Source organism: Apus apus, chromosome 4, assembly GCF_020740795.1.
Source record: "Apus apus isolate bApuApu2 chromosome 4, bApuApu2.pri.cur, whole genome shotgun sequence".
Classification (NCBI taxonomy): Eukaryota; Metazoa; Chordata; class Aves; order Apodiformes; family Apodidae; genus Apus; species Apus apus.
Genome location: NC_067285.1, coordinates 113,671,975 through 113,694,505, shown reverse-complemented (window position 1 = coordinate 113,694,505; position 22,531 = coordinate 113,671,975). Strand labels below are relative to the sequence as shown.

The following is a 22,531-nucleotide window of genomic DNA, read 5'->3' as shown; positions in this document are numbered from 1 at the left end:
TGGCTCCCCACGTGCTGCTCCTGGCTTACTCCAGGATGCAGAAATCCCCTCTCTGGGGCTCAGCTGCCAGGCTGCTGCCCCAGCTGCAGAGCCTGGTCGGGTGCCACGTCTTCTGTGGGCTTGTGTCAGCAGAGCTATCAAGTGTTCGAGGCAGTAGATGAGGGAAGGATGCTTGTTCCTGTGCACAAAAAGGCCTTTTATGAACCGCTCTGGAAAGCCACCACCTATTGCCACCCCCAACCCCGTGCAGGGGCACAAACTTCTCCATGGCCAATGGTTGAGATCAGGTTCCCTGTGCTGGTGGGGAGCAGAGAGGCTTTGACCTTCACCTACACCCCCCCCTCCAAGCCTGCCCTACTTTTAGTAATTTGTGCTGGTTGAGGAAGTGGAGGAATGAGTAAAAATATCACGGACCATGTAGCAATGGTGGAGCTCTGCTGGGATTAATGGGCTGCTGAGGGAAGGCTGGAGCCTGTTGGCTGCTCAGGGTTTCCTCTGGCTGACAGTCCCAACCCCATCCCAGCCTCTGGCTCACCCCTCTGTGGCACTCCTGGCCACCACTGCCCTTTCTTGGAAAGACCTTCACAGCTCTCTGCAGCTCTGCACAGCCTGGTCCCTCTGGACCTTGCTGCTGATGGTTTCCTGATGGCTGGAAGCCCTGTCATGCCTTCAAAACTCTCCCAGTTTTGTGCCAGGCTGCTGATTTACAGCTGCTCTGCTGAGCTTCCACTGAGCTGCCTGGATCCAAGAATCAGGGAATCGTTTTGGCTGGAAAAGACCTTTAAGATCATTGAATGCAACTGTTAACCCAGGAGTGCCAAGGCCACCACTAAACCGTGTTCCTCAGAACAACTTTTACATGGCTTTTAACCCCCTCTGGGGCTGGTGATCCACCCACCTCCCTGGGCAGCCTGTGCCAGTGTTTGATAACCCTTTCAGTGAAGATGTTTATCCCACTGTCCAATCTAAATCCCCAAGAAGGGACAGCAAAGCCCTCTGTTTCTCTCACTCCTCTTGCACAAGTTTATTCTTTTGAATGAGTTCATTATTTTGCTGCAATTCTCCTCTCCTGGATGTGATGGGACCTGCACAACCCCTCCATGGTGAGTTTTAGCAGCAGACCACCTTCAAGATTCAGGGGGGCCTTCCTGGTGCTCTGCAGAACTTCATAGAATCATAGAAGGGTTAAGGTTGGAAGGGACCTTCAAGATCATCCAGTTCCAACCCCCTGCATGGGCAGGGACACCTCCCACCAGACCAGGTTGCTCCAAGCCCCATCCAACCTGCCCTTCAACACTGCCAGGGATGGGGCAGCCACAGCTTCCCTGGGCAACCTGGGCCAGGGTCTCACCTCCCTCACAGCCAAGAATTTCTTCCTGATGTCTCAGTCTCCCCTCTTGCAGCTCAAAACCCTTCTCCCTCATCCCATCCCTCCCTGCCCTTGTCCCAAGCCCCTCCCCAGCTTTCCTGGAGCCCCTTCAGGCACTGGAAGGTGCTCTAAGGTCTCCCTGGAGCCTTCTCTTCTCCAGGCTGAACACCCCAACTCTCCCAGCCTGTCTTTGTAGCAGAGACTTCACCGAGAAAGGGCAGATGGTCCTGGGGAGAGCTTGTGGTGAGGCCAGGTTGGATGGGGCTTGGAGCACCCTGGGCTGGTGGGAGGTGTCCCTGCCCGTGCAGGGGGGTTGGAACTCGATGATCCCTCGGGTCTCTTCTACCCCATTCCCTGATTCATTCCGTGATGCCACGAAAACTAACAATAACAAAACCAACTTGTGGAGGGGGCTGGAGAGTCCCTCTCCCCCTGGGGTGGTGGATGGGGTGGTTGAATTCCCTTTCTATCCCCCCCCTCTTTCCTTCTCCTCCCGGAGAAAGGGGGTGAAGCGGATTGTGGGGGAGCCCGGCACCGGGCTGGGATCGGCGGCTGCAGCGGGATGTCCCGTTGGAGGGAGCCTGGGAGCCGCCTTTCTCCTCCCCTTCCCCGGGTCTGCTTCTCATTAAAGCGTCCCGGCCGGGCCAAGAAACACAGCCATAAATAAAAGCGAACAATGCCCACCCCTCCCCACCCCCCCCTTCCCACCGCCCAGCCCCGCATCCAGCCGGGCGCCTGGGAAAGGGGGGATCCGGAGGGTGAATGGGGCTGGGAGAGGGGATCCGAGAGAGAGAGAGGGGAGGGGACCCGAGAGGATAAGAGGGGGAGGAAGGACGGACGGCGACGAGCAGAGGCGGTGACAAACCCCGGGGAGCATGGCCGGGCGGGCTCCCCCCCAGCCCGGGGCTGCTTTTTGGGGGAGCCGCATCTTCCTGCTGGGCTTGTTGGTGCTGTTCCCCGGGCGGGGAGATGCTTCTGGACACAGGGGTGAGTACAAAGGGTCATCGTTCCCCACCTCCCCCCCCAAAAAAAAAACAAACAACCCGGGGTACCGGGCGCACAGCTCTGGTTCAGCCCGCGGGGTGGGGGGGGTCCGGGGGTTTGGGGAATGGAGGTGGTTTGATGGGGGGGGGGGAGCTGCGGGCAGCACTGCCTCCCTTCGGCCCCATCGCTCTGCTGGGCATGTGCCCGCCCCCCAAATCCCCCTCTTTCCGTGGGTTCCACCCCCCCCCCCCCCCCAACAGAGCCGGCCCCGGGGGAGGGTGGCAGCGGGACTGCGCGCTGTGCCTCTATATGGTCTGGTCGGGGTGGGAGCGCTGGGAGCAGCCAGGCAGCCCCCGGGAGAGGGGATGGATTCGGCTCCGAGATCCCCCCCGAACGGCAGAGACCCTCCCCTGCCTCATCTCCCCATCCCGCACCGCCCTTGTGGCCCTGCCCCAGCTCCGGGTGGTGGCACCTCGGGAGGGACCCAGCGGTGCCTGCTGCTGCTGGGTGTCCTGGGGCGAAACTCGGCTTTTCCTCCTGTGGTTTCCATCACTTTTCCAGCAGGAGGAGAAGGGCAGAAGTTGCCAGGTTGGGTTCAGCCTCCTGTAGTCTCCCCTTCTCCATCCCCTAATTCCTTCCACGACCCCACCAAGAAGCTCTGGCTGCTGCTTCCCGGGGCAATTTCGATTAATTGTAATTATTTTTACTCTTGAGCTTCACTGGGTTCTCTGCTGCCGAAAAATAAGTTTTCCAGCAACTCAGAGACAGCCCTGTGCGAGCAGCTGGGAGAGGAACGAGGAGGGTGGTGGGAGCCAGAAACCTCTGTTTGGATTAGGAGGAGAGGAGGAAAAGCAGCCGGGAGAGCTGCCCGCCTTGGTTGGAGCCTGTGAGCTGCAGGGCTCATCTTCTGCCTTTAGCATCCCCCAAATGCCAAAGCCATGCTGCTCCTGCTGCAGCACTCCCAGAAGAGGCTGGGAATGAGTATGTTTTCTAGGAAAAAAAAAAAAAAAAAGGAGGGGGTGGGAAACCCCCTCTGCACCACGTTGGGGTTTATTTGACTTAGATTTGTAAGGCCCTGTCTCATGCTCCGAGTCAGTCTGATTCCCAGCAAAAGCTGGAGGGAAAGCAGCAGGGAGCTTCATATAATAACCCAGAGGTTTTTACGACGTGGCCTGAAGGCCATCCCAGTAATCCCTGCAGAACCACTGCCCCTGGTGTCCCATCCTCTCCCCAGACAGCGTGGGAGAGAGGCCGGCTCTGCAGCCAGAGGCAGCGTCTCCCTGCCCCTCTCCCTCCAAGGCAGCCAGTAAAGACAAAACGAGGAGGTTGTTTTTTTTTTTTTTTTTTTCCCTTTTATCTGAAATGGGAAGGCAGCAAAACCCCCCAGGAGCTGCTCCCCCTGCGTGGCTGGAGAGAAGTCACCTCAAGGCCGTGCCTCAGTTTCCCCCCTTATAAAATGAGCTCGTGCACGGCTGGGGGCGTTGAAGGGCCTCGTTGGCTCTTCTGGGGGAGGTGAGGGGAAGGAAACTGGGCTTGTGCCACCACCTTATCTGTAGTTATTCCTGGAATCTGATTACAGGCTATATATAATGAAAACTGATTAAATGCCACTGTGTGATAGCACATCCTAGGGCCTGCTGGGACAGACGTGGCTGGATTGTGTTCAACACTCAGTTCCCCACCAGTTCATTCCCCACCAATTCATTCCCCACCAATTCATTCCCAACCAATAACTGTTGGGAATCCATTTTTTTTTTTTTTTTAATTTATTTTTAAATAAATCTTTCCAATAACTTAATCTTTCTTCAAGCCAAATCCCCCCCCAGATCATTGCACGGGGAACCCAAAACAAGCCTCTAAAACTGTGAAGCCATAAACCCTGTTATTCCACTCCCTTGGTAAATAACTTGGTTCTTTGCAGGGGAAGGTTCTTCCATCCCAGCTTTCACTGACAACATTTGGCTTGGCAAAGTGGTGCCCAGCCCTTCATATTTTTGCAAGGCTTCATCCCTTCTCCTCAGCATCTTCAGATTTTGTTTTATTGTTGTGGGTTTTTTCCTCCTTCTGTTGTTGTCCAGGCTTCAGTCACCAGGAGCTGCTCACTCTGGTGCAATCAAGTCCAGCCACGTTGTTTAGGGGGGGAAAAAAAATAGCCTTAGAATGTCTGTCTGTCTCTAATGGAGCCAAGGAATTGCTTGTACTGCTCTGCCCAGGGGAGCTGGGATGGCTCAGAGAAACCCCTGATGTGCTGCAGCTATTTTAGCTCCTCTGCTCCCAGCTCTGGCTGGGAAGATGGTGGCTCCAGCTCCGGGTGGTGGAACCATCCCTCCCCAGCCTGTGAATGCTGGTGATCAGTGGGTGTGAAAGCATAAAGCCCAGAAGAAAGCCCCGTGGTGTGAGTCGGGAGGGCTGGAGCAGGCAGGGGGATGCGCTGCTGCCTGCATGGCCCCTGCCCTCACCCCGGGCTGGGGTGATCTGGGGGTGCCTGGTGGGGTTTGCCTGGGCTGGCTGGTGATGGGCAGGACCAGGGTGGTGCCAGCCATGTGCTGGCTGCTTCCCCATGGGGTGTTAGGACACCAGCTGGGGACCTGGGTGGGCAGTGATGCTCCAGGAGCGAGGCTGGTTAGCAATGAGGGCACTGGCCTGGGCAGGGGGTGATGCTTTGGCTTCGTGCTGGTGTCCATCCCCCAGAAACACCCTAGAGGTGGCCCTGGATGTTGGCCAGAGCCTCCAGCTCTGTCTCTTCCTCTCATTTCTCTCTTGAGAGAAGCAGAGGAGCTCCTACGCTGAGGCACTTGCATGATCCATTTGTGTCCTCACCAGGTCTTCTCTTTTCTAGGTCTACCACCCCATGGAGAGCAGGTCACCCCACACTGGCTCCTGGGGGGCCGTACCAGACGAGCTGTCAGCCTGGATGAAAAGGTAAGAGCAGAGATGGTTTCTCTCCCCTGCACTGTGTGGCCAGGGCTTGCACCTGAGGGCCCTCTTGGTGGGGCTCAGATGGAGATGTCAAGTTTGCAGGACGTGAAGTTTACAGGACCCGTCACCATATTCAGGTGATGAACGGGGAAAGCAGAAGGTTCAGTTAGTTAGGAGTGGTCCTCCTAAGTATTGGGCAGTAGGAAGGATGGCCAAGAGCTACAGGGGGAGCAGAAAGGAGCTGGGCAGTTTGGAGAGAGGAGATGGAGGTAACTCATCAGACTGATGGTTTGGCCAGGATAGACAGACCAGCAGGATCAGCTAACGGGAAAGTGCTGCAGGATTTAAGAGTGATGTCCTTGGAAGAAGAATATGGAGAAGCTGGGCCCAGGCTGTGGGGAGAAGAGGACCTCTCTTCCCAGGGCTGGTCTGCTGGCCTGTCACACCCTCCCTGCCACCTTCACTGTCTCCAAATCCACTTAGATGAGTTGCCTGTGGTGATCCCAGCCTGGGCTTGGTGCCTCGCCCAGCTCTGGGGTCACCCAGCTCTGCAGCTGCTCATCCAGCTGGTCCTTGTACCCAGCAGCTGGGAGGGTCTCGGGGGCTGTGGTCTCCTCTGGGACAGATCAAATCACATCCCAGCACAACCAGCACTGGTGTGGGGGGCTGTGGGAAAGGCTTGTGCTTTGGGGCTGAGCGGGTTCGCTGCTGAGGAGGCTCAGTGCTGTGAAGGGACTATTTCTGGTGGCATCTCCCTGGGGTGGGGGCTTAGGGACACAGCTTTGAAACCACCTGAGGTGTCTCCAAGTGAGGCCTCCTTGCTTTGTGCTGGAGATAACTGAGGGTGGGGTTTGCCTCAGTTCCCAGCAGGGAAGTGGAGAGGGGCTTTGTGCTGCCCTGCCTCCCCCGAGGGGCTGGAAGGTGCCTTTTCCTGGAGGATTTGGGAGTATTGCTCTCATCGGTGCTGGCTGCTGGGAATTGTGGTTCTCCAGGAGCCGAAATAGCCCATGGTGTTGGGGATGCTGTGGTCAGCTTGCAGAAATGTCCCCTCCCTTCCTAGCAGTCCTGGATTGGTCTATATTTAAGTTGGAGGGCACTCGAGACGGGGAACGCGTGGCAGCAGGAGGGTTATTTATACTCTCACCAACACCCCACTGCCCAAGATTGTGCTGGGTGGGTGCAAATCACAGGGGTGGGGGGATTTCAGGGCTCACCCCGGGGCTGGTGGGACTGGGACAGCTCACCGACCAGGATCATGGGGTGGGTGGGCAAGTTCTGGCATGTTTCCTGGCATCTGCTGTGGCTCCTCTGGTTCCAGCCAGCTCGAAACAAGGAGCCTCCTGTTCCTCGGTGGAGGGGGAAGGAGAGGAGGGGAAGGGGGGTGGTCGCTGCTGGGAGTGAGGAGATTTGTGGGGGAAGGCTGGTGGCAACCAAAGGATGGAGTAGAGGTGAGCAGGTTCCCTGCTTGTGGACAGAGCCCCAAACCAGCCCTGTTTCCCCCCCGGTGCCGCCGCCGTGTGTATTTTTAGGATCAGTTGAGTCTGTCCAAAAGTCTCCTCCTTGCCCTCCAGCAAAGATCCTGGAAAGAAGCACAGCTGTGTGGTTGCCTCCAGCCCGCTCTGTCTGTCTGGGCACGGCTGGCTTTCGGGGAGGGACCTCTCAGAAGGGACAACGGGAAGTGGCTGGTGGGCTCCCTCGTGGGGTTCGAGCGCGGTGACCGCCCCAAAAGCTCCTCTGTCCCTTCCCCAGGAGCTGCTCCTCCGTGGGTGGGATGCTGCAGGGTGGCCCGTGCCATGGTCCCAGGGGACATCACTGTGTCTCCTTCCCCTCCTCCTTCTGGAGGAGCCAGGTCAAGCTGGAAGAGGAGGAGGGTGGTGGTGGTGGCCCTGCGGTCCCCGTCGTGTGCGGGCTGGCGTGGCGCTGGGGGGTCAGACCCTGCTCCCCCCCCTCTGCACCCTCCTCTCTCCTATTGTTCAGGGCTGAACTCCCCTCAGGCTCCACAGCTCCTGGCACACATGGAAGTGATTTTGGAGAGGCCGGGGAGGAGGTCGTGGGGACCCTGATTGCAAACAGCTCCCTCGTCACCCCTGGCGCGGGGTGGGATCCTGCCCCGCTGCTGCATCCTCCTCCTCCCACCCCTTTCCCCCAGCTCCAGTCATGGGATGAAGGCTGCCAGAGCCAACCACAGTCTGTTCCAGCCTTTCAGAGCTGGAAATGCAGGTCATGACCAGTATCCTGGCCCAGGTGTCCCACCAGCCTGGGGTCCCACCTAGCCTGTCATGCTGCCCATGCCCTTCTCTGCCTCATTTCCTTCCTGTTGTAACTGCTTTTCCCTAGGTGGGGTTTCTCACTGCACTGGTTTCAGACTAGAAGAGGGGAGATTGAGGTGAGACATGAGGAGGAAATTCTTTGCTGTGAGGGTGGTGAGACCCTGGCCCAGGTTGCCCAGAGAAGCTGTGGCTGCCCCATCCCTGGCAGTGTTGAAGGGCAGGTTGGATGGGGCTTGGAGCAACCTGGGCTGGTGGGAGGTGTCCCTGCCCATGCAGGGGGTTGGGACTGGATGATCTTGAAGGTCCCTTAAACCCAAACCAGTCTGGGATTCTGTACATCACAAGGGCTGAGGAGCACCCAGGCAGAAGAGCTCTTCCTTCCGGGTCTCTCCTGGCACCCTGTCCCTGTATGGGAACACACCTTGACACCAGTGGACCATCCTTCCCCCCACCACTACCCCTCACCCCACAGGATCGTCTGCTGGGTCCCTGGAGCAACCAGTGTCTCCCTGTCCTGGTGGTGGGACACAGCTGTCCCCTTCATCCTTGCCCACAAACACTTGGGGCGTCCCCTCTGGCTGTGCTCGGGGTGCCAGACCCTGTCCCTGTGGTGTGGGACCCTCCCTGGAGATCCATGTGGGGTCACAGCCCTGCCCTGGGGGAGGAAGGGAGGAGAAGGGTGGGTTTGGGGTGGGCTGCAGGTGCTGAGGACACGCACTCCTGCCATCTGTTTCCTGCAGGGAAGCCCTTTTCCCTGTGGCAGGGCTGAGCAAACCCTGACGTGGTCCCAGAGCCAAGTTTGCTGTGAAACAACCAATATCCTGCCTCTCTGTCTCCGGGGGCCTGGATTGTTCTGGCTCCTCCAGAGCTGGCTGTCCTTGGGATGCTTTTCCAGTGAGCAACTGGAGGGAGAAGCTTGTCCTTGGGGTCTCGGATCCTGATCCTGGTGTGTATTTAGGCCATAGCAATGCAGGCCCTGAGCCTGGAATAGAATCCCAGAATCATCCTGGTTGGAAGGGACCTTGAAGATCATCAAGTTCAACCATAACCTAAATCCCCTGCCATAACCTAATTTGCCCATTCAGGGCTTAAACCACGTCCCTAAACACTGTATCTACATTTCTTTTGAATTCTTGCAGGGATGGTGACTCCACCACCTCCCTGGCTCTTCAAATCCCAACTCTGCTGCTGGGATCCAGCCTCCCCAGGGAGGACCCAGCTCAGCCTTGATACTCCAGCTGCAAAACCCATCAGCAAATCCTCAGTGGAGCAGCTCCAAGCAATTCTGATCCCCCTCTTCCTCATGACATCCAGGCTTGCATGTGCTTCCTTAGGAAACTGGGGCTTATGGGGCCTGCCTGAGCAGATGGCCAGGCTGGGATTTGAAAGTGGCTTTTGGATTTTTTGGCTTAACTAGTGGTTTTCAGAAGAGCTCAGTGCTCCCTGGGCCCACTCCTGGGAGAGCTGATCTTCTGCAGGGAAGTGGGAGCATCCCACTTGTGATGGAGGGAGCCTGGGCAAGGAGAATGGCCTGGAGCCCTTGGCCTCAGGCTTTGCTGGGATGTCCTGGAGAGGGGCCATCACCTCCACATCCAGCCAGGGCTGAGGGAAGGTGGTTCTTGCAGCCTGTGGAGCCAGCACGTCCTTTTTGTGATTGCTAGAGAAAGGAGGTCACAGTGTTTGGATGAGGGAGGAAAGTGCTAGAGCCAGGATGATGCTGGAGCCTTGGAACAAGCTCCAGCCCAGGATGATGCTGGAGCCTGGGATGATGCTGAAGCCCAGGAAGATGCTGATCCCAGCTCATTCCAGGTGCACAACACCTTAGCTGGCAGCTCTTGGGGACTCAACCACCTTCCAGTTAGGCTCAAGGCAAAGTTCTCAGTGTTTAATTAATGCAATAACCTCTCCTGGCTGGAGAGTTGGGTCGTTTGACTCCCTTCTGGCCCAAGTGGTGCTCACACCCTCCTTCTCCCTTGTCTCACTCGATGCTCCTGATTTCTCCAGGAGCTGAGCTGGCTTCAGCCCATCCCAGCTAAATCCAGGGTCAGCCTCCTGCTCCCCACTGCCTCTCCACGTGCTCTCGGGGGAAACTGAGGCACAGGGAAGGGAAGTGCACGCCATGCAGGGCTCAGGCCTGGATCCCATTAGCTACAGTTTGTTGTCCAGCCTTTGGCAGCTGGGGAATCAGGATGGTTCTTGCACAGGGAGCTGGGAATGCCGGGATAACCCTGCACACCCTCATGTCCCTTTAAGACAGCAGATGGGAAAGAGCGTTTTGCCAGGAAAGGTCCTTAAGTCAAGGCAGGGAGTAATTGCTGGGGAATTCAAAACTGGGAAGTCTGGGCCTTGGTGGGGAGGAGGAGGAGAAGGGCTGAGGGAAGAGGGTGTTTGGGAGATCAGAGATGGGGAGAAACAGGCTTGAAAAATAGGGAGGGGTGGGGGTGAGGGGGGGGGTGTGTGTGGAAAGAAGGGAAACGGCAAGAAAAACCTACAGACCATGTTTGGCCAGGGAGAGATGTTTGTATAAGATCATGTTCTAAAAATACAGCCCGTTCCCACCAGCGCCGGAGGAGGGGAGCCTTCCTCTGCCCCAGCTTCCTCCTCCCCACATCTCACAGGGCCCCTCGCTGGGAGAGGGGACAGGGGCTGTGGCACTGCTGAAGGGGCTCGCCGGGAAGCGAGCAGAGCCTTCAGCTCAGCTTGCTTTGCTGTTGGGGTTTGGGTTTGGTTTGTTGTTTTTTTTTTTTAAAGTGCTGTGTCTGGTCTCCTTTTTTGGAGCTGGGAAGACAGTTGGAGCTTGGCTGGGCCCTGCTCCATCACCGTGTCCTTGTGCTGCCACGGGCTGGGGTGACGAGGATTTTCCCGTCCTTGGGAAATGGGGCCATGGGGGCTCAGACCCTGTGGGTCTCCTTGAGGCCAGAAGCATCCCTCCTCTGGCCAGCTTGAGCAGCTTAATGGGGTCCCTTCATCCCTGGAGCTCAGTCTGGGGTGAAGCTGCAGGAGCAGCCACCCTGGGAGCACAAAGCCCCATGTCCTGGGGTGCAGCAGGGGGGGGGGTCACCCAGCTGCCCTGCACCCCAAAGTGCTTTCTTGAGTGATGCTGCTCCTTAAAAACGTGATGGTCCCCAGGAGGGTGGTCTTGGGGCTGCCAGGCTGGAGATCCCCCAGCATCTCTGGTGCCCAGGAGCTAAACCTGGTTGGCCTTCTCCATAGGGATGAGAGGGAACAGCAGGATTTGGCCTGTTTTGAGCTGGGAATCACACCAGCTTCACCCCCACCCTGCTGCATTCCTGGTGACTGGCTGCAAAACCCCGTGATGCTCCGAGCAGCCAGAGCCTTGTGGGGGACAGCTCCTTCCTCTCCCCTTCCCCTCCGGAGCTGGGAAAACCTCTCCAGCTCACGAGCAGCGTGTGATGGGGCCCTGCAGCAGATCCCGAGCAGGGGGCTGAGGGCTGGAATCCTGCCGGGACATCCAGCAGGGATGGGGAAGGAGCCAGAGCCAGATCCAGCCACGCCACGAGCAGCGACGGGGCGATGCTGCGGTGTCCCCCGCGCCGGGGCCAGGGAGGGGTGTGGGGACAGCAGAGAAGGGCAGTGCTCTGGGCTCCAGCCCATCCCCTCACGTGTGGACAGGCCGTGCTGGTGTGGATCCCTGCGTGGGCTGCCCGTGTGGTGCCCTCCCAAGTGAGGGGGTGAGCGAAACCACCGGCATCCTGGGGAAGCTGAGTCAGTCGCTTCCTCTCGCTGCCCTCGGGTGTTTTTAAGGGTACAAATGACCCCCTGCCTGGGTGGTTGCTGCTTTGTTTCCCTACCCACTCAGGAGCTGACCCACCCAGGGACCGGGATCTCTGGTGGGATGGAGCTGTGGTGGGACAGGGCACACAGAGACTCCAGTTGGGATGTCTGGGTCGCTGCTTCCAATCCCGCATCCCGGATCCGTTCTCGCTCGCTGCTCTTTTCCTGGGGGAGCTGCCAGCAGGGCTGGGATCTGCATCCTCACCTCTGCTCTGGCTGGGTGAATCCCAGGGCAAATCTTCTTCTATCTGCTGCTGCTCTTGGGAAATCAAGCAGGAGGGGTTGTTTTTTGTCTTCCACGAGTTTCTGGCAGGGCTGGAGGAGGTGGAGCAGCTCTGTGGAAGAGAGGCTGGGATGTGCCCTGAGCTGGGGAGCAGAGAAAGATGGTGGGGACAGGGATGGGCAGAGGAGATGGTGTCTGGTGGGAACAGCAGAGGGTGTCCTGTGGATCATTGCAGCTTTAATCAAGAGACTCAGCTTTTGAGAAGTGAGAGGTGGTGGGGGCCAGTGTGAGATCACAGAATGACAGCCTGGTTTGAGTTGGAAGGGACCTTCAAGATCATCCAGTCCCACCCCCCTGCATGGGCAGGGACACCTCCCACCAGCCCAGGCTGCTCCAAGCCCCATCCAACCTGCCCTTCAACACTGCCAGGGATGGGGCAGCCACAGCTTCTCTGGGCAGCCTGGGCCAGGGTCTCACCACCCTCATAGCCAAGAATTTCCTCCTAATGTCTGACCTCAATCTCCCCTCGTCCAGTTTGAAACCATTATTTCCCCTCATCCCACCCCTCCCTGCCCTTGTCCCAAGCCCCTCCCCAGCTTTCCTGGAGCCCCTTCAGGCACTGGAAGGTGCTCTCAGGTCTCCCTGGAGCCTTCTCTTCTCCAGGCTGAACACCCCAACTCTCCCAGCCTGTCTGCAGAGCAGAGCTGCTCATCTCCATGACCTTCTCCAGACTCGCCCCAAGAGCTCCAGGGCCTTCTTGCCTTGGGCACCCCAGAAAGCAGGAGCTTCTTTTCCGAATAGGGGTGGTACTCAAAATCCATGGCACCCCCTGTCCCTTTGTGTTGCAAAGGGAGCAGTAGGTCCTACAAAGCCACAGGCAGGCAGCAGGGTGGACAGGCACCCAGCTGGAGCATCCCAGCCTCTGTCTTTTCTCACCCCATCCCTCCTTTGCTTCCTCCGTAGGTGCCGGCGCCTGCCAGGGCAAAAGTGGCCGTGATGGCCGAGGGCAGAGAGCTCGTCCTGGTGCTGGAGAGGAACCAGTAAGTGCTTGGGGCTGGGGAAGGAGCTTTGGGTGTCCCACCTGGAGCAGCAGCCGCCCTGTCCTGGCTCTCCTGCCCGCAGGGAAGGGATGTCCTGGTGTGGTTTCCTGCTGCCGATGAGCCTGTTTGGGCGGAAACGCTGCGTTTTCCCCCTGCCCACCCCCGTGGTGTGCAAGGCAGGTGGTGCAGCACCCAGCATGGGTGGAGGGGCTGTGGGGTGCTGAGGGGTCGGAGAGGTGCCAGGCAGAGGTTCAGTGGGACTGGGGGCTCTTGGGCTGCCATCCCACTGGTGGGGCTGATGCTGTGAGGTCAGGGGGGGTATCTCATGGTGGGTAATGCTGAGTGCTGGCAGTGGTTTGGAAACCTCTGCTGCTCTTCTGCTGGTTCATTCTTGGGGCTGGCACCCTTTCCGGGCTCCTTTTTGGATGCAGGTGGCAGCAGCATCTGTCCCCTGTGACACTCACCCAGCCTGGCATCTCCTTGTGCTGGGGCTGGGGCTAGGAGAGCAATTATCCCCATCTCCTGCCCTGCTCTCCTTGCCCCTCTCCCTGAGATCTCATGGCATTTGTACCTTTTTGGGTCTGGGTCCCTCCTGGTGCCAGGTGGCCCCGAGGTGGAGCAGAAAGCTGATCTCTGCAGGGTGAGTTCTGCTTCCACTTCTGCTTCTCTCCAGTAGCTGCGGGAGGCTGGTGCCTGGCAGGACCCTCCTCTTGCTGCTGTTTGGGCACAAAAGCAGCCAGCACGGTGTCCCCAAACAGCCCTGCTGGGCAGCAGGTCCCAGGGACCTGCAGAGGAGCTTTTGGTGTGAGGGAAGGAGAAGTTGGAGGGTTCTGTGCACGTTGTGCTTTAGGAGTGGGGACAGTGGGGAGGTTGGCAGTGGGGCTGGAAAGCTCATGTCCAAAGCTTAGCCTTGTATCTAGCTGGTGCACCAGGCCTGGAGATGTTTGTATGTCTTCTCAGGACCCCATTTCTGGCTTGGTGCCACTTGCCATGCTGAAAGGATGAGTGTGCTAAGGGAGGGGTGAAGAGCATCCCTGGTGGCTGTGGTGCCTCTGGCAGGACTGGGGGAGCACGGGACATGTCAGGATGCTGAGTGGTGGGTGAGAGCACAGTGAAACAGGTGAGGGCCTTGGTGGCAGCAAGTGGGAGCTGAGCACCCAGAGCAGTCCAGGATGCCCAGGACCATCTGTGGAACCTGGGATCATCCGTGGCACTTCCCATGGCATCAAAGGGCATCCATAGCACACAGGACCATCTGTGGCACCCAAGACCACCCATGACAAAAGGCAGTCCATATGGCACCCAAAGCAGTCCAAGACAGCCAAGACTGGCTGTGCCTACTGGTTGTATCTACTGGGGAGACCAAGGCAGCCCTGGCTATCTACAGTGCTGTCCTATGCCAGCAGGTCTACCTAAGCCCTGTTAGCCCATGAGCCAGTGAGGCCATGCTCAAATCTTCTTTCTTTCTTCTGGTACTGGGGGACATGGTCAACCTCCCAAGCCACCCTTCATGGTGTTTTCCAGCAAGGTCTTCCCTTGTGCAGGAGGAGGAGACACATCTTGCCCTTCTTTCCCATGGCTCCTGGTCCTTGGCCTGCCCTGGAGAGGACATCACAGTGGTCTGAACCATGCTGGGACCTGCTGTGCCCTCAGCTGGGAGGGTTGGCTCAACCTTCCCAGTTCCCCCATTGTCCAGGCATGGCATGGAGGCTTTTTCCTTTCCACTGTCCCCATCTGACCTGTCCCCACCCCTGTTCCCAGCTGCCCATCTGCCCCCGGGCTGGCACTTCTCTCACCGGGCGTCCCACAGGTCCCTTTCCAGGAACCAGGCTGAGCTCCTGTCTCCTTTCTCCCTTGTAATTGGAGTTACTGGTGCCAGGCACCCACTCACAGGCAGGCTGGGAAGCCAGGAACGTGCCCACAGTGACATTTTTTGGGGCCAAACTGGTTGCAAAATAGAAACCAAGAGGTGGGAGGACTATTCCGGGCTTGGCTGTTTGGTTTATTTTCTTCTGCTGGAGAATAAAAACTCTGGAATGTGGCCAAACCCCACGAATCCAGGGCCAAACTGTCAGCAGGAGCAAACCCAGCCCTGCTCTGTCCTTCTCTGCATGGCTGAGACCCCTTTGTTGATGATGCCCTTCCCATGGGTGACCTGCCCATCCCCATGATGCCCACAAGCTCATGGTGGGACTCCCATCACCCTGGCATCTTTTGTGGCACAGATTTGGGTGACATGGGAAAACCTCTATCCTCTTTGCTCCTCTCCCACCACCCGTAGCATCATTTCAGTCTAAATTAATCCCCTGGTCTGGTCCCTGGCACCCCCAGCCCCATGTGCTCACTGGTTGTTGGAGTCAGTCCAGAGGAGGCCATGAAGATGCTCAAAGGGCTGGAGCAGCTCTGCTCTGGAGACAGGCTGGGAGAGTTGGGGTGTTCAGCCTGGAGAAGAGAAGGCTCCAGGGAGACCTGAGAGCACCTTCCAGTGCCTGAAGGGGCTCCAGGAAAGCTGGGGAGGGGCTTGGGACAAGGGCAGGGAGTGATGGGATGAGGGGGAATGGATTAAAACTGGAAGAGGGGAGATTTAGGTGAGACATGAGGAGGAAATTCTTTGCTGTGAGGGTGGTGAGACCCTGGCCCAGGTTGCCCAGAGAAGCTGTGGCTGCCCCATCCCTGGCAGTGCTGAAGGGCAGGTTGGATGGGGCTTGGAGCAACCTGGTCTAGAGGGAGGTGTCCCTGCCCATGCGGGGCGTTGGGACTAAATGATCTTCAAGGTCCCTTCCAACCCAAACCAGTGTGTGACTCGATGGCTGGGAGCTCAGCTCTGGCTCTTCCCTGGGGCAGGAAGGGTCTGTCACCCTGGGTCTGGGCTGCGTCACAGCGGGCACAGGACCAGCCTTGGTGGGAGATGTCCAGCAGCTGGGGGAGCTGAGGCAGGGAGGGTGAAGGTGGGGTGGGCAGGTTTGCTAAAAGCAGCCTGAGCTTTCTCACCATCAGCTCTGTTGTTGTTTTTCTTGGCTGCCCCCCTGCCCTGCTGTGGGGGTGCTGGGTTGGGAGCATCACCCTCACTGTGCTGTAGAACCATAGACTGTTCTGGTTGGATAAAACCTTTCAGATGAGCCAGTCCAACCCTTCCCCCAGCCCTGCCAAGGCCACTTCTGCCCCATGTCCCTCAGCACCACATCTACAGGGCTTTGAAACCCCTCCAGGGATGGGGACTCCATGAATGAGGTGAAGTAACGTGCCCGGGGCTGGAAGGAGTGACTGTGTCAGAAACCTCAAATGTCCCACATCCTCAGCTTGACCCTGAGTAGAAGGTTGATTCTTTCCCTGTTGATACTTCCTCCTGGGGACTTTGTTAGTCCCAAGGAGGCTTTGTTCACTGTGGAGAAGCTGTCACCCTGCCTGGCTGGTTGTCCTTGGTGGCAGTGAGGTGGCCCTGCCATGTCTGAGCCCTTCAGCAGGGAATGGATGGGCCACTGGACTCCCCCTGCCATGCACATCTCCTGTCCCAGACCAGTAGGACCCCAGTGCCCTGTGGGAAGCCCCTTTCTAGCTGGTACACGAGGGGAACATTGGACTGCTCTCTACAGCTACCTGACAGGAGGTTGGAGTGAAGGGGGTTGGTCTCTTCTCCCAAGGAATAAATGATAGAACAAGAGGAAACAGCCTCAAGTTGTGCCAGGGGAGGTTGAGGTTGGATCTGGGGAACAATTCCTTCCTGGAAAAGGTTGTCAGGCCCTGGCCCAGGCTGCCCAGGGCAGGGGTGGAGTCCCCATCCCTGGAGGGGTTTCAAAGCCCTGTAGATGTGGTGCTGAGGGACATGGGGCAGTGGTGGCCTTGGCAGAGCCTTGGGGTTGAGGGTGGGACTCGATGATCTGAAAAGTCTTTTCCAACCAGAAGGGTTCTGTGCTTCAGTGACTGTGATTCACGTCCCTGCTGGACCAGGGCAGCCTCAGGCTGGGGGGGCCAGCCCTGATGCAGCAGTGATGGCCGCGCTGCCAGCTCTGCTCCGGGGAGCTCTGCAGAGCTGGGGCTGTGAGGGGTGACCGTGAGGACGGCTCAGCCCTGTGTGGCTGCAGAGCCATCGGTGTGTCCCCGTGCTGGGACAACCCCGAGCAGCCTGGGGGGGGGGTGTCCCTCACCCCTCTCCCCTCTCCTCTCTCAGCAGGCTGTTGGCACCAGGTTACAGCGAGACGCACTACACCACGGATGGACACCCCGTGACCCTCACCCCCAACCACACGGTGGGTGTGGGGACTGGGGGACACACACACACACACGAGTGCTGCTCCTCTCCCTTTTGTAGGATTCCTCAGCACTTGGGATGAAGCCAGAACCACCCCCCCCCCCCCAGGGGTGGGGTTGGGGTTGTGGGGTGGGGGTTGGCAGCATCCCCGGCGCCTGGCGCGGCTGGAATGCAGCCACACGCCGCTCCTGTATCTCTTGGCTGGGGTACAGGCACCTCGGGAGGCAAACACAGGCAGCGCCAGGCTGGACCAGCCCCCCTGCTCTCCCCACATCCCCCCCCACTGCTCGTTTGTCACCTTTCCAGCCTGTCGGGGCTGTCTGTGTCCCCAGCTGAACTGCTGGAGCCCGCGGCTTCCCAGCTCCGTCCCGTCCCCGCGGGCGCAGGGGACACCCCTGGGCTGGGAAATGCAAGCGGGTGGGATGCTTTGGGAAGGAGCAGGTGGGGTTGGTTTGTTCTTGCCCACAGCCCCATGTGGTGGGTTCTTAATGGAGGTCTCTGTCACCTCTTTTCCAGGACCACTGCTATTACCATGGGCGCGTCCGGGGCTACGGCAGCTCCTGGGTTGTGCTCAGCACCTGCGCGGGAATAAGGTACGGGTGGGCTGGGGGGGCTTGTGGAGCTGACACAGAGGGGTGGGTCTGGCTGCCCCTGCCTCGCTGCTGGGACCCCTTCTGAGGTTGCTGGGGGCTTCTTCTAAGGGCATGGAGAGTGCTAAGTCAAGGGGTCATGGCTTGAAACTGGAAGAGGGGAGATTCGGATGAGACATCAGGAAGAAATTCTTTGCTGTGAGGGAGGTGAGACCCTGGCCCAGGTTGCCCAGGGAAGCTGTGGCTGCCCCAGCCCTGGCAGTGTTGAAGGGCAGGTTGGATGGGGCTTGGAGCAACCTGGGCTGGTGGGAGGTGTCCCTGCTCATGCAGGGGGGTGGAAAGGGATGATGTTGAAGGTCCCTTCCAACCAGAACTCCATGATTCTATGACCCTCCCAGAGCAGCACTGATGGCCTTCCAAGCCCAGCTTTAGAAGCTTCATGGGGCTGATCTTCCACTGTTCCCCTTCTCCCATCCTTCACCCAACTCTGGGGGTTGGCAGGAGGGGGGAGGTGCTGTTTTTCTGGCAGCATGAGCTTCCTTCAAGGAAATTCATCTCTGGAGGAGGCGAGACCCTGCACCCCACAGCAGGTACCCCTGAACCCCACTGCAACCACCTGCTGCCCACCATTCACATGGCCTGACCCACACAGAGGTTTTAATCTTGGGGACATGAGCTCATAGGGCTGTACTCACCTCTTGTCACTGCCCCCATCCCCCATCCTGGATGTGGACCAAGCTGAGGTGCAGTGAGCGTGAGGGGCCTCAGCAGGTGCTGAAAGCACCACAGGAGCCATCAGTGTCTCTTCTCCATTGCCAGGGGACTGATAGTGCTGAGCAGCAACCTCAGCTACTACCTGAAGCCCCTGGGGACCCCTGAGCCAGGCCACCACCTCATCCACCGAGCAGAGCATTTGCCCATCCAGGGTGGGACCTGTGGCCACGGTGATTTTGGGAGCACCATTGGAGACATCGCCCGGTTCTTCAGGCCGGTTCATCACCAGGTGAATCCATCCTGGGGGCCTTTGCTGGTGGAGAGCTGGGAGTGGGGCTGTCTGCAACCCCTGCTAAATGTCTGCAGGTCGTGGTGGGGTGTCCATCACCCTGGCTTCTGGGCAGGGTTGTGCAGGCAGGTGGGAACGTCAGGGGTCTGCACGGGCAGCTCACTTGCTTTGAGAGTAGGCAGGAGACCTCAAAGGGAGAACGTGTGAGTTGGGTTCTGACTGCACTGGAAGTTGTGGGGTGTGGTGTGAAGTGACACTGGCACTGGTGAGGCCTCAAATCCTGGGGTCAGGTCTGTGACCCTCAGGACAAGAAGGACATGGAGGGGCTGGAGTGTGTCCAGAGAAGGGCAAGGGAGCTGGGGAAGGGGCTGGAGCACCAGTCTGAGCAGGAGCAGCTGAGGGAGCTGGGGGTGTCCAGCCTGGAGCAAAGGAGGCTGAGGGGAGACCTGCTGGCTCTGCAGCTGCCTGAGAGGAGGTTGGAGCCAGGGGGGTCGGGCTCTGCTCCCCAGGAACAAGGGATGGGGCAAGAGGAAATGGCCTCAAGTTGTGCCAGGGGAGGTTGAAGTTAGATATTAGAAGAAACTTCTCACTGAAAGGGTTGTCAGGCCCTGGCCCAGGCTGCCCAGGGAGGTGGAGGAGTCCCCATCCCTGGAGGGATTTAAAAGCCCTGTAGATAACTGGGACCAACCAAAATGATTCGGTGATTGGGATTTGCACTGGGGCCACTCAAATGTTCCTTGTCACCTTGTGCCTCAGTTTCCCCTCCCAGCTGTCCTTCCTGAGCAGCTCTGCAGTATCTGGGAGGCCTGAGATGCCCGGAGCCATGGGCTGCCCTCTCCTCCACCCCTCTGAACCTTGCTGTCTGTCTTACAGGCGAAGCGAGATGCCTGGAGGACCATGAAGTACATGGAGCTCTTCATTGTTGCTGATCACACACTGGTGAGCGCCGTGCAGGGTGGAAACCTGTCCCCTGCTGAGATGTTGGGACCCCTCTCTGAACCCCTCCCTTCTTCTGGCTCTTCCTGTGGTGACCCTTCCTCATTTCTCTGCAGTACAGAAACCAGAACCTCAACCTGGGTCACACCAAGCAGCGCATCGTGGAGATCGCCAACTATGTGGACAAGGTAATGGCTGGTGAGCAGGACCTTGTGGCTGCCTCCATCATTCCCAGTGCATGTAAAACCACCTGAGCTCAGGACCAGCCTGGTGGTGGCCCTCAGGGACTGTCCTCATGTCACTAGGGGGTAGGAGTTTAAGTGGCAGATGCGAGCACGTGGTGGAAAGTGCTTTGGCTGAGCTGCAGCCATGAAGCATGTGCTGGGTCTTGCCCTGCTGTGATGGTGGAGATCAGGGGTGGCTTCCTTGACAAAAGTTCAGGTGTTGTCAGCTGAGGGAGGCCCTCATGCCACCCTGACTGCCTCCTGTGCCCATGCCTGTGCCTGTAGAGCTCATGCTTGCAGGTGGATCTGGGGACAAGTGTGTCCCTGAGTCACCCAGCTAGAGGTACAGCACCTGAAACTCGGCGACGGGGATGGAGGACGTGCAGCGGATGCCAGTCCCCACCCATCCCCTCCATCCCCGTCCCCTCCCTGCAGTTTTACAGGTCGCTGAATATCAAGGTGGCCCTGATTGGCCTGGAGGTGTGGACGGAGAGGGACCAGTGCGCTGTCACCAGCGACGCCAACGCCACGCTCTGGTCCTTCCTGCAGTGGAAGAAGGCGCTGAGGTCACGCAAGAAGCACGACAACGCCCAGCTGCTGACGTGAGCACCCCTGGGCACCCACCGGGGATGGCGGGGCCTCCCAGCCCAGCTTGGGGTCTCCCAGCCACCCCCTGGGGTGCTAACTGCCCCTCCCTTCTCCTTTTCGGGCAGAGGGAAGACCTTCAGAGGGACAACCATTGGCATGGCCCCGCTGGAGGGGATGTGCAGCATGGATAACTCTGGAGGTGTCAGCGTGGTAAGAGGGAGGGGCATGGAGGTCCCTGCTGCTCCTTTTCCCAGGCTGGGGGACCCCGTGACCACCTTGACTTGCTGGGGCTCTTCACCAAGATTCTTGGACCAGCCGTATGAGGTTGGTCCTGGGATGAGAGCAACCAACCATGCTGGTAGCCCTCTGCCCCTCTCAGATGTTGGCCAAGCACTAAGGAGGGTGAGAAGGGCTGGATTTGAGATCTCCCACCCATGTACATCCCAGCAGCAGCGCTGGGATCTCCTGAGTTGCTTCTCTCCCTCATGTTGAACAGCCCCTGCTTGTTCTCTGATTTTTCCCCCTGGTTTTGTAGGGTCATCTCTGCTCCAAGATGACTCTTACCCTCCTCCTTCTGGGGTGATGGTGGCCCTGGTGACCTGTGGTGCGCAGGCAGGGGGGTGGTGTGGGGCTACAGGCTTTCTGGTGTTTGGGCTGTGCCTTCCAAGGCCCCAGGTTTTCAGCAGTTGGCTCCACCAAAAGAGCTTCCTAAGAGCCCTACGAGGGACTTTCAGGAGATCAAACCCCACTTCTTCTGGGAATCCTCCTCCATCCCTCTCTCTCTCCTTTCCTCTCACGGGCTCCAGTTGCAATCCCAGGGGTGTTGTGGTCCCTCCATCAGCCCAGCCCCATTCCCTGCTGTGGGGTCAACCCCTCTCCATCACTCCTGGCTGCTGTGCTGACACATCCCCCTTCCCTGTGCAGGACCACTCGGAGCAGCCGGTTGGAGCAGCTGCCACCATGGCCCATGAAATTGGCCACAATTTTGGCATGAGCCACGACAGCAATGGCTGTTGTGTGGAGGCCACCCCGGAGCAAGGAGGCTGTGTCATGGCAGCAGCCACTGGGTAAGTGGTGGTGGGGACAAGATGTGGCCCTTCAGCCCCCCAGGAGGTTTTGGATGCTGTTTGGCCAGGGAGTGGGAAGGGATCCTGTCCTGCCAGGCACCCTGGTGGGGGACAGTGCCCCAACGGCAAAGAGGGACCTGGCTGGTTGCCCTCCTCCTCATTTCTCCTGCACATCCCAGTTCTCTGGAGCAAGGACGTTGTGGTGCCAAGGAGCAGGCAGGGGGGGTGGACTCTGAGGGGTAGGAGCAGCTCCATCCCAAAAGAGCCATGGATGGAAGCAAATGGATCTCGTCTGGTAGGTGCACTGGCATAGAGTCATAGAATTGCAGAATGGGTTGGGTTGGAGGAGGCCTTCAGGATCATCTAGTTCCAACCTCCTGCGTGGGCAGGGACACCTCCCACCAGCCCAGGTTGCTCCAAGCCCCATCCAACCTGCCCTTCAACACTGCCAGGGATGGGGCAGCCACAGCTTCTCTGGGCAACCTGGGCCAGGGTCTCCCCACCCTCACAGCCAAGAATTTCTTCCTTATGTCTCATCTAAATCTCCCCTCTTCTAGTTCAAAGTCATTCCCCCTCATCCCATCCTTCCCTGCCCTTGTCCCAAGCCCCTCCCCAGCTTTCCTGGAGCCCCTTCAGGCACTGGAAGGTGCTCTCAGGTCTCCCTGGAGCCTTCTCTTCTCCAGGCTGAACACCCCAACTCTCCCAGCCTGTCTCCAGAGCAGAGCTGCTCCAGCCCTCCCAGCATCTCCATGGCTCTCAGGGCCATCAGACCATGGCACTGACCCCCTGGGGTTTAATCACTGCCTGGATGGATTGTGGTGGGGAAAAACACCACCTTGCAAGGACAAGGAAGTTGTGCACTTCTTTGTTCAGTTCCCATAATAATTATTACTAATTAATTAACCTGCCCCCACCCACCAGAGCTGGATGTGCTGGTGCAAAGCAAGAGCAGCTGCTGTAGCTCAGCTGTGTCCCTGCTCACCCCTGGAGGCAAAGATTTTTGAGGTGGCACCTCCCTTCCTTCTGTTTTTTGCTGAGATACTGGTTTCCCGTCATGGGCAGGAAACAGATTTTTGACTGTCTTCAACCTGTCCCCATCGACACATTCAGGTACCAGTTTATGGGTGTATTTATTTGCTGACCCTCCCCTAACTCTCAGGGACTTGCAGCTTTCCCTGCAGCTCGAGGCGTTTCCCCCAGACTTCAAAATGACTCTCAGGAAAAGCCCTCTGTGTCATCTCAGAAACGAGATGTCCTCCTGTAAAATACAATTA

At 58.3% G+C, this 22,531-nt stretch overlaps 1 protein-coding gene across 1 annotated transcript in view; it reads left to right on the top strand.

Annotated features, from left to right (window-relative positions):
• The window catches only part of ADAM33 (ADAM metallopeptidase domain 33), a gene marked incomplete at its 5' end in the record, with an annotated part of 36,594 nt that overhangs the window by 1,785 nt on the left and 12,278 nt on the right, over positions 1–22,531 (top strand). Inside the window, 10 exons of the mRNA XM_051618314.1 lie at positions 5,193–5,275; positions 12,524–12,600; positions 16,769–16,847; positions 17,366–17,442; positions 18,259–18,442; positions 19,316–19,381; positions 19,495–19,566; positions 20,038–20,204; positions 20,316–20,400; positions 21,115–21,257. Of these exons, the coding sequence (XP_051474274.1) occupies positions 5,193–5,275; positions 12,524–12,600; positions 16,769–16,847; positions 17,366–17,442; positions 18,259–18,442; positions 19,316–19,381; positions 19,495–19,566; positions 20,038–20,204; positions 20,316–20,400; positions 21,115–21,257 (1,033 nt within the window). The remainder of the gene's footprint in view (positions 1–5,192; positions 5,276–12,523; positions 12,601–16,768; positions 16,848–17,365; positions 17,443–18,258; positions 18,443–19,315; positions 19,382–19,494; positions 19,567–20,037; positions 20,205–20,315; positions 20,401–21,114; positions 21,258–22,531) is intronic.